Raw genomic sequence first — 10,182 nt, forward strand, 5'->3', positions numbered from 1 at the left:
TCCTGGTACAGGTTTGCATTCAAGTATGTGACTTTGTGACTACAATTTTTAAGTTATGACAATGTCTCCAACAATGAGAATACAGACACTGGCTAAAAATAAAGCCCGTTGGCATCATAGCTGTTTGACAGTGACCATGTATCTGGCACACGTTGATAAATTGGATATTGATACTAATGAACAAAATAAAAAGTATATAGAGACTCCCAGGTTACAAATTACTTGTGGAAATCTGACTACGGAAATGCTGCCACATATTTTTATACCATTTTTTAAGCTAAAAAGTATTTCCTGGCATTTAATGACTGGAAACAACAGATGTTCCATTAATGATGAGTGGTATTAGAGTGATTATTCAATGAAAAGGTTTTAGCAAATGTATGCAATATGAATTGCTGCGGAAACATTTCTGATTTACAGAGAAATTGGTTTGCAGTCAATTCTTAGCAACAGAACCCTTACATAACTGGCCGTATCATTCACCACTGCAACTCCTAAAGTCTGGTCCATCATGGTAAACCACAATAGCAAAATGAAAGCATTAAGAACACAAAATAAGAACATTTTTCTGAAAAAGTCAATATTTTATTGTATTTTTCTAGGCTGCTAAATGATGAGGCATTGCGCCCTCTGGTGGTGGACATCATGCAGGTAAAAACAAATTTGTTAGCAGCTCTAGACTTTCTTCCGACCACGTTACACCTTCCCTGTGTATCCTTAATTCCTGCACAACTTACACCACAACTTTGTGTTGAAATCACTGAAGTTACAGGCAGCTACAACCAGCTTCAAAACCCAGAAACAAGTTGAAAGCATTGTAGATCATGATTTCTAACTTGAATATTCCAGGGAGATCTGTCTTGGTGTGGGTGTACTTAATTTCTCCTACTGTAAGTTAAGCAAAGTACAGGAGAGAAAAGTGCAATTGCACAATTTACATCATTTACAGACTTCATAAAAATGATATACATGACTAATCCACCTTACAAGAAACGTCCATTGTCTTAACCATGCCTGAAGGAATCAATCAGAAAGGGAAAATGTAACAAAAAGCACAAGTTCTAGGGCCTGGGACTCAGGCAAGAGTCTGCAAAGATAACTAGGTGGATTCACAAGATACACAGGCACCTGTTACACACTGCCCTATCTCCAAGCCTGTAGAGGTGTCATGGAATTCAGCTTGAGTTCAGCCTCAGTAGTAAGTGCACCAGTTGCTGCCATCGCTGGGCATCAGGCCTCCTGTGATGAGTAGAATGAGGTCCACAAACCACCATATCCCCAGCCCTCCGAGGGTCAGTAGCTTGCCCACTGCAGTGCCAGTGTGTGCCAAGCAAAATCTATCAACGCCAAAGCAGCCCAGGAAGAAGGAATAGAGCAAGGTTGTCACAAAGTAATGTCCAGTGTACCTGCAAGGCAACAGACACAAGAGCTCGATTAGTATAAACTCACAGCAAATTACTCAGTTCATCAACTAAGACTTTAGTTTCATCTGTGGATTAGATTATACATTAACATTAAACAGTTTGGCTCGGCACAGCTCTATCATTGACATAACTATCACTGGCAGAATTTCAGATGGAAATGAGGCAGCATACAGGAGTGAGATAGTTGATGGTTGAGTGGTGTTGGACATCGTAGTGAGATGAAGGAATTGATTTTGGCCTTCAATAAGGAGAAATGGAGGGAACACACACCAGTTCTCAGCGAGGGATCAGGAGTGGAAAGGTGAACAATTTCACGCTCCAGAGTGTCAACCTCTCTGAAGAGCTATCCTAGGCCCAACATACTGATAGAATTACAAAGAACACATAACGTCGGCTATATTTCATTAGGAGTTTGGGGAGACTTGACGTGTCATCAAAGAATCTTGCAAATTTCTACAGATGGACCATGGAGAGTATTCTAACTGGTTGCATCATCATCTGAGATGGGGGAGGGCAGTGAATCAGACTCAGCCAGCTCCCTCATGGGCACTAGCCTCCCCAGTGCTGACGACATCTTCAAAAGGTGATGCCTCGACAACACAGTATCTCTCATTAAGGACCCCCATCACCCAGACATGCCCTCCATCATTAAGGAGGTGGTACAGTAGCCCAATGACATACATTCAATGTTTTGGGAACAGCTTCTTCCCCACTGCCATCAGGTTTCTGAATGGACAATGGACCCATATACGCTACCACACTATTTTGTGTTTTCTTTTGCTCTTTTTGCATTACTTTTTTTATATATATTTCTTATTGCAATTTATAAATGTTTTTATTATGTATTACAATGTACATCTGCTGCAAAACAACAAACTTCACAACATATGTCAGTGTTATTAAACCTGATTCTGAACATTAAAGTTCTGCAAGATCCGTGCATACATTTCCAATAAGTGTGAGACTGAAGTCCCAGTGCCTGGTCTTTTCCCATAAATACTTAAAGTAATCTTAAGCTGTTTAAAAATGCATTGTGTTTTATTTAATTGTCATGAACCATACCTGAGACAATTTTTTAAAGTTTTTCAAACAAGCATAATTATTTTAAGAGTTAAATAATAACAAGTGTTCACGAGTACCTGTCTTAGTGCTAAGGATGTGTTCTCAGGCATGAGATTGCTGAAGGAATCATTAGAGTAGAGGTACCCAACCTGGGGTTCTCACACCCCTTTGTTGATGGAAAGGATCCATGACATAAAAAGGGTTGGGAACCGTTGTACAGCATTAGAGAATTGCAGACTGTAGATACTTCACTGATGGCAGCATCTGCCAGGAACCTAGCCCAAGCTTGCCACTATCCCCACTGCCATGCCAGGAACTGGCAACAAACTTAGCAATGGACGGTGTACAGCAGGGTGTGGCCCAGGGTGCGTGACGCACCACCTGGCATTAAGGCCTATGGGCTCAGGAACACAAATAATGCTAGCAGCGAGGGCAACACCTACTCCATGTGTTGACAGACCCTGGATCCCAATCCCTACTGGCATCTCCTGCTGGGACCTGATGGAAACAGCAGCATCCTCTTCTCTTTAGCTAAGCAGCTTCCCACAGCCCGGATTTAGTTATAGTAACAAGTTCAAAGGCCAGTGACCATCATGTTGTTGGTGAGGAAACTCTAGAAGTGACAAGTGAAATTTAAATGGTGAAATATTTCCAAGGCAGGATAACATTTTCTTGGGAATGCATTGTTTTGCTCAGGGCATCTGAATCACCAATGTCCCTCTCTCTCTTGGTGTTCAAGGACATACACTGACAGAGTTGTGCAAAAACCTGTGGTAGTTTACTAAAAATCTTTAAATGGTGCATACTGCAGTTAATAGTCGAGGAGTGACTGTGTCGACAAGGTAGATGGGGCTGCTTTGTCCTCAAGGGTTGTGCACATTGGAACTGCATGTATGAAAACCTTGCAAGGACCAGAAAGGCTTTGAGGAATTAGGAGACAAGCCAGTTGCCATTCAGCTGCTCTTGGGTTAGTGCATTTACAGAGGACTGCGCTTTTTAAAAAAACAGCCATAATTGAATGGCAGACCAGATTCAATGGGCCAAATGGTGTACTCATGTTCCTATATCCTCACGTCTTGTGGTTTCCACTGCTGTTTCCCATGGATCTATCCTGACAATGAAACACGTCATACCCAACCATTTTGACGGAGTGGTCCAGACATTGGATGGAAAGTATAACTTTACAAATATGTCCCATTTATCTTAATGTAGATATTCCCAATGTCTGTGAGGTTGACAAAACTGCTTGAGCACAATAGTTCAATACCTAGATTGATGCAAAGTGATTCTGCCATTTTATTATGTTTTGGCTCTATTTAATTATCCATTGGGCCTTCTCAGAGGGCAGCAAGGAATCAGCCTAACTGGTGCAGGCCTGGAGCCACAAATCAACTGGGTAAGAGGAGCAGATGCCCATCACAAGATGTTCTTTTATAATGATCCAATAGTTATACTGCCACTAAAAATGACAGCAGTGTTGGGGAGGGGGGGGATCTGAACTCACCCAAAGTTGGGAGGTCATGAAACACCAACTACTTCACTCTCCACAGATGCAGCCTGACTTGTTAAGTATTTCCAGAATTCTATTGATATTGGTCAGACCCATTCAAGAGTAGTTGTCCAGTTCTCAGTCCTGTCACCCTAGTTTCTAAATTACACAGCTCAGCAACAGCTTCTGTTCTTGTTAATTAAATAAAGAAAAAATATGCATGTCTTACTTTATACATGGTACATTCCCTCTGAGGAAAGTGCGTGGTCCAGCGCACTCAATATCCTTTAGTGCAGAGCAGCGGACTGGGGTATGTTGCACTTCATTGTAAGCTTGGCCACCAAACTGTTGATAAAGTAAAAGGGGAATTATGAATTTAACTTCTGGCCCTTCAGCAACAATCAAGGTAACATTTTCATCATACTGAGGATAGTGGTGGTGCTGGTGAAAGAGTGAAAGATTAAAACTAAACAGTTCTGGGTGTCTAATGTGTTTGAACATTGTAAATACTCAATAGATCATTTAAAGTCTCTAGACGGTAAAGTAGATTTAGCATTTCAGATCAAAGGCTTTTCATGAGAGCTCACAAAACATTAACTGTTTTCTTCTTCACAGATGCTGCCTGACCTGCTGAGTATTTATATTTGCGCTTATTGCATTGTGTTTATATTAGTGAGACACATTCAGCAATGTTTGTCAGGAATAAATCTCTATTCTACACACGATTTTCTACAATTTTAATACTGCACATATAAAATGGTAACATACACAAAATGCCAGAGAAACTCAGTGGATCAGGAAGCTTCCTCAGAAATGAATAAATAGTCGATGTTTCGGGCCGAGACCCTTCTTCTGGACTAGAAAGGTGATTGGTCTTAAGCACAACCCTTACATCAAGAATTCCCTTTACATATTGCTCTTCCTTACTGAATTCTATGACCACACAATGGCAATTCAAATAATTTCACTCTTTCCATTTCACTGAGCAGATTCCTGTAAACAGATCTGCCACAAACTGCCTAATTTTATGATTATGAACTCTATGCAATTATCAGAAGCTGAATGTTTGACCAGAAATTCCTCCCGCCAGCAGAGGACAATTCTGGCAGCTTCACCACCATATATAAGTATCCAAAACCAGGAAAAAAAAATCAAAGTTCTAGATACACTCGGGTAAGTCAGCGTATTTTAGCAGAAAACATTTCAAGTATAATACTTTACTCATGTGCTGTTTGATTGGGCGTTTTATTGATCTACATAATGAGAGCTGACAACTTCGAACAAAAAGCCAAGACAGAAATTAAGTAAAAGTAAATACAAACTACTGGAGGAATTCAGCAAGTCAAACAACATCTGTTTGAGGGCGGTTGGGGGAAAAGGAACTGTCAATGTTTCAGATCAAAACCTTTATCAGGATTGGTCCTGATGACTCAATTCGAAATGTCAACAATTCCTCTTCCTCCACAGATGCTGCACGACACAGTAAAGTTTCTTCAGCAGTTTGAACTTTGCTGCAGATTCTGGAATCTGCAGTCTCTTCCTGCAGTTTATACTGTGTCAAAAACAAAAATGTAGTTTCCTTACTTTTACACAGCCATATCCTTGTTCCTGGTATGCTGTTGTGTTTCCGAGAAGGTCCACTGGATCATCACATTCAACAAATTCATCTGGCCTGCAAGGAAAACAGTGCTAAATTAAATCTACAAAATATTGTTTAACAAACCAGAAACTTGGAACTCTTATTTAATAAATATGAACTTACTTTTACTCTGATAGATGAAGAATTTCAGAGTTGCATAACAAATAACGCTTGAATCTTTTAAACCTGAATTGTTAATACAGGTTGAGCATCCCTTATCCGAACTCCAAAATCCGAAAACCTCCAAAATCTACAATTTTTTTGTGCAGCGACATAACATCACAAATGGAACATTCCACAGGGCACTGGGAAGGTTCCCAGGCAACGTGCAGGTCTCTGTGCACCCCAGGCAGTTTTGAGAAGTGACCTCACATATGTGATGAACAGAAGTAAATGAAGAATAGAAAAATACTGCATAAAGTGTAATATGAAGATCTACTGTGAATTGAAAGAGTGGATGTGTCAGCAATGGAGTGAACATGTGTTACTTAACAGCATGCTAATCATGAAACAAGCAAAGATTTATCATGATGAATTGAAAATTGAAGGTAATATGAATATTCAATTTAATTCAAGTTTAATTGTCATTCAACTATACTGAAATATCTATGGCTACAGCCAAAAGAGATAGTATTTCTTCGGGGCCAAGGAGCAAAACACAGTACCAACAGTCACACAACACAAAAACACATACAAGATAGAAAACACATAAAAATATCAGTATGATACAGCCATGCAAAAAAATAGTCCAGACCCGAGCCATGAATGCCACAGAATTCTGTAGTTGACCACTATACTGCTTGGCTTCGACAGAGTGAACACTGTGGGGGGGGACTCCGGCCTGGACACTGTGTCACTTTGCCCCTGGTGGAACACACCAGCTCTGTCACCACTCTCCTGGCAGCTGTGAACAGGCAATACTGAGGCTCGAGGCCCAGTTCTCGCAAATGACTGAGGCCACGCATCTCCCCTGCTCTCCGCCAATAAATCACTGAATCAAACTTGAGGCATTCAACATTATCAATGTCCAAAAGTGTCCTGCAATCACAAGGAAAGCGACCACGACAGTCACTCATTATTAGATTGTACACCTCCTTTGATACAGGCAGCAGCGTGATGCACAGCAACTTCATTTTCTCTGCCAACGAGTAACTTGCTGATGGGGTAGACATACAATACTTTAAATTCTTAATACCTAGCAGATTCTTGCAATCATTGCAAAAAATACATTTAAAAAGGGCAACAGCACCTCCTGTTGACCCTGTAGAAGCCACAGCAAACAAACACGCCACCATCTTACCCCAATCCGCAGGCTGGTTGCAGAAATTTAAGGCATGACATTAAATTTTTAAAGATTCGTGGTGATAAAGCACCTGCTGATCATGAAGCAGCAGAGAAATTCATTGATGGTTTTGCCAAGATCGTCAATGATGCAAACCTAACACGTGGAATAGCTGCATCATAACAGGTGTGTGATGGTGAACAAGTGCAAGACAAAGACTGCTTTCTGGTAGCACACAAATTCAGAGTCGGGAATGATGGTGATCCCAGTCACTGATTGTCCCAGTTGCTTGAAAGGCCAACTTCCTGATTGTTCAATGTACATATTATTGTTTCATGCATAAAATTATTAAAATATTATGTCAAACTAGAAAATATTGTGTAAAACGACCCCCTCCCCATTGTAGTTGATGTGGAGCAGCGACTGCTTGAAAACAATGGCGGATATGAAGCCATCGGCTGCGCTGGAACCTGGTAACAGACACGGTCAGGGGGCGGGTGGTCATGCTCTGACAGTTTGTGAGGGACTCAGCTCCATCATGTCAGATTGTGCTCTGACAGCAGACTGCCACCTCTACGAGCTTCACACTAGCTCTACATAAGCTGTAAGTGTAGTGTAAATGGATCTCGTGTTTAGACTTGGGTCCCATCCCCATGCTATCTCATTATATAGATGCAAACATTCCAAAATCTGAAATACAAAGCACTTCTGGCCCTAAGCATTTCGCATAAGGGTTGCTAAACCTGTACCTCAGAACCCGACAAGCATTCTAAATAACAAAAAACAGAAAATGCCAGAAACACTCAAGAACCTATGGAAAGATGAAGTTAATATTTCATGTCCAGGACCCTTCATCAGAGAAAATACGTTAGCTTTGGGAAGCAAAAGTGGAGGAGAGTGGGTTTTTATTTTCAATGAACATTTTGTTTTGTCTGCAGTGTCCCAATCAGATTGATAATATAGGAGATTCAGCAGTTGCATAGAGAGATTGGATAGGCTGGATACTTTCCCAGGAACGGAAGAGGCCAAAGGGTGACCTGCTGGAGGTACTAAGGGGATCAATAGGGTAAATTGTACAAAAACATTTTTCCACTGGTGGAGGTGTCTCACACAATCAGGCATAGGAATAAGTTAGAGGGGTTGGAGGAGGAATTATTTTCCCCTTAAGAGTTTGGCTGAAATCTGAAATGGGTGCCCAATGGGTGGTGTGGTTTTTCTCACCGTTAAGCAGCAGTAACAAGCACTAAGCGATGGAAGTTTGAAATTCTTGCACAAAGTGCTGACCCTGTTATTGGATTCTCCAGTGTCCTGCTGTCAGATTCTGCACCAGGCTGGAACATCCAATAACCTGACCATTTCAAAGCAGTCTTGACAACTGCAATGAAAACAAGGTAAAATTAAGTGAATGTATGATTTATTGGTGCTTATAGATCTTTTAAGTATTTGGGCATTGTACTTATCGATTCAAAATTTTATTTGTAGTATTTTAATTAATTTATAATTCAGTAGCACAGTGAAATACTGACCACTTTGACAAAGGGCAAAGCTGAATGCAGAGCTTTGCCACAAGTTAAACTCTTCTGAGGCATTTCATGCCATGGCTTCTCCTCCCTCATCCACTTGCCAATTATACAGTACAATGAGGTCCTACCACAGCTCGAGGCACCACTACTCATTCCAGGACCGTCTAGGCCAGCCAGAATAACTCTCCACTATATTGATGCGCCCTTACTGGTAAATACAAAGAGGCGGGAAACCTTCAGTAAGATCCCAAGCTAATGTTTAAGGCTAAGGACTCTGGGATTGAGCTTCCTGAGTTGAGATGGTGGTTGCCCATGGGGAGAAATTTAAAATTTACCGCAGGGGTTTTTCAGTCCTAAGTGATTGTGCCAAACAAGGAAAATTTCTAACCCCGCCTTCCAGTCAGAAGCCAAGGAAGTCTGAGTTCTTCAACCATGCATGCAAATATTTTTTAAATGGGACTAGATCTTCTGCCTCTGAGCAATCCCTCCAGCATTTGTGTGTGTGTGTGTGTGTGTGTGTGTGTGTGTGTGTTGCGATTTCCAGCATTTGCAGATTTTCTCATGTTGGGATTCTTCTGCCTCTGACACTCTTTCAGACACTGAGTCCCAGACGTGCATCATGAGAGGAAACACTCATGTTCAAGGGTGGGAAAAATGAATAAACTCATGTCCTATAGTAATAGAAGATCCTTTATGAGGGGATCACTGGGAAATAACAAATAAAAACCTTTCCCACTCCATCCACCTCATCCATACCGCTTTCCCCATCCCTCCATCCCCCCTCATCCTTCTCCCTCCTCCACCAACTGCCCTGGGACGGTGACGTCCCATCCCTCCCTCTGTCCCTGCGGAACCCACCACTCGGTCGGGGTCCACACTCACAGGAAGCTGCAGAGGACGAGCGGGGACCGCGGATCGCGGTACTCCAGCATCGTCGTCGTCGTCGCGGGCACCGACACCGTCACCGCCTCCGCCTCCTCCCCCTCGGCCAGCTCAGCCGTGCCGTTTGACGAAGCAGAGCCCGACAGGCCCTGCAGCAACGCGGCGATCGCCAGCAACGCCACCTGGACCCCCAGTAGCAGGTGACTGGGCGACACGCCCGGCATCCTCGCCCAACAGGCCGCGCTAGGCCTTCACCACCATCACAACCTCCCGTCTCTGCCCATAATAGACAGCAACAGCACCCAATCAAGTGTCTGAACTGGTCCTCCCGGGTGTTTCCGGCAGATTCCGTTTTTCGATTGACATAGATAAACACCAATCGGTAACGTAGCCGGCATTGGTGGGCGTCACCGGACAGCTGATACTGCGGCAATTGATGACTTTGTCCAATCAGTAGGCCGTTTCTCACATGTCCGCCTGATGATTGGGCGGTGGTGCCGGCTTACTCAAGCGTCCTGTCCTACCATTGCAGGAATTGTAGAACACGTTGGTTGACTGACATGAAGTGATGTCCTATCAATGAGAGATGGAGGCGGGATTTCTCCAGCAAGGAAAACACAAGCGGTTTAATGTAGTAATCAAAGTTTCTGATTTGATTTCTAATTGTCATTTGAGGCTTGAATTACACTGACGGCAGTATAAAAGTTTGCAGTATAAATCTTTTTGCTTTATGTTTGATTCTAGGAATTAATCTTCGACATATGTTACATTACAACGACAGGATCCCTGCCTTGCAGATTACCTGAAATAGCTTTAGCTTTAGAAGACAACTGCATAGGCCAGGTCTCAGGGTATCCTACCATCCCTGGACATACAGTACT

General features: G+C 42.4%; 1 protein-coding gene across 1 annotated transcript; it reads right to left on the reverse strand.

Moving 5' to 3' along the window:
* Positions 1-864: 864 nt before the first annotated feature.
* tm2d2 (TM2 domain containing 2) lies at positions 865-9,635 on the reverse strand. Its single transcript, XM_063055300.1, has 4 exons — positions 9,302-9,635; positions 5,560-5,647; positions 4,205-4,320; positions 865-1,406 (listed from the first exon to the last, which is right to left on the reverse strand). Exons 1-4 carry the CDS (start codon positions 9,523-9,525, stop codon positions 1,193-1,195), a joined length of 642 nt encoding a protein of 213 aa, XP_062911370.1. The 5' UTR covers positions 9,526-9,635; the 3' UTR covers positions 865-1,192.
* Between the last annotated feature and the right edge of the window lie 547 nt (positions 9,636-10,182).

The sequence above is a fragment of the Mobula hypostoma genome, chromosome 8, assembly GCF_963921235.1.
Source record: "Mobula hypostoma chromosome 8, sMobHyp1.1, whole genome shotgun sequence".
NCBI classification, from domain to species: Eukaryota; Metazoa; Chordata; class Chondrichthyes; order Myliobatiformes; family Myliobatidae; genus Mobula; species Mobula hypostoma.

Excerpts from the sequence above, each read along its gene's own strand:
- tm2d2 (XM_063055300.1), bottom strand. The coding sequence starts at position 9,525 with ATGCCGGGCGTGTCGCCCAGTCACCTGCTACTGGGGGTCCAGGTGGCG. Across the intron at positions 5,648-9,301 it reads CTCGTCCTCTGCAGCTTCCT|GCCAGATGAATTTGTTGAAT; the intron begins GTGAGTGTGGAC and ends TTTTCCTTGCAG. Across the intron at positions 4,321-5,559 it reads AAGGATATGGCTGTGTAAAA|TTTGGTGGCCAAGCTTACAA; the intron begins GTAAGGAAACTA and ends CTTTATCAACAG.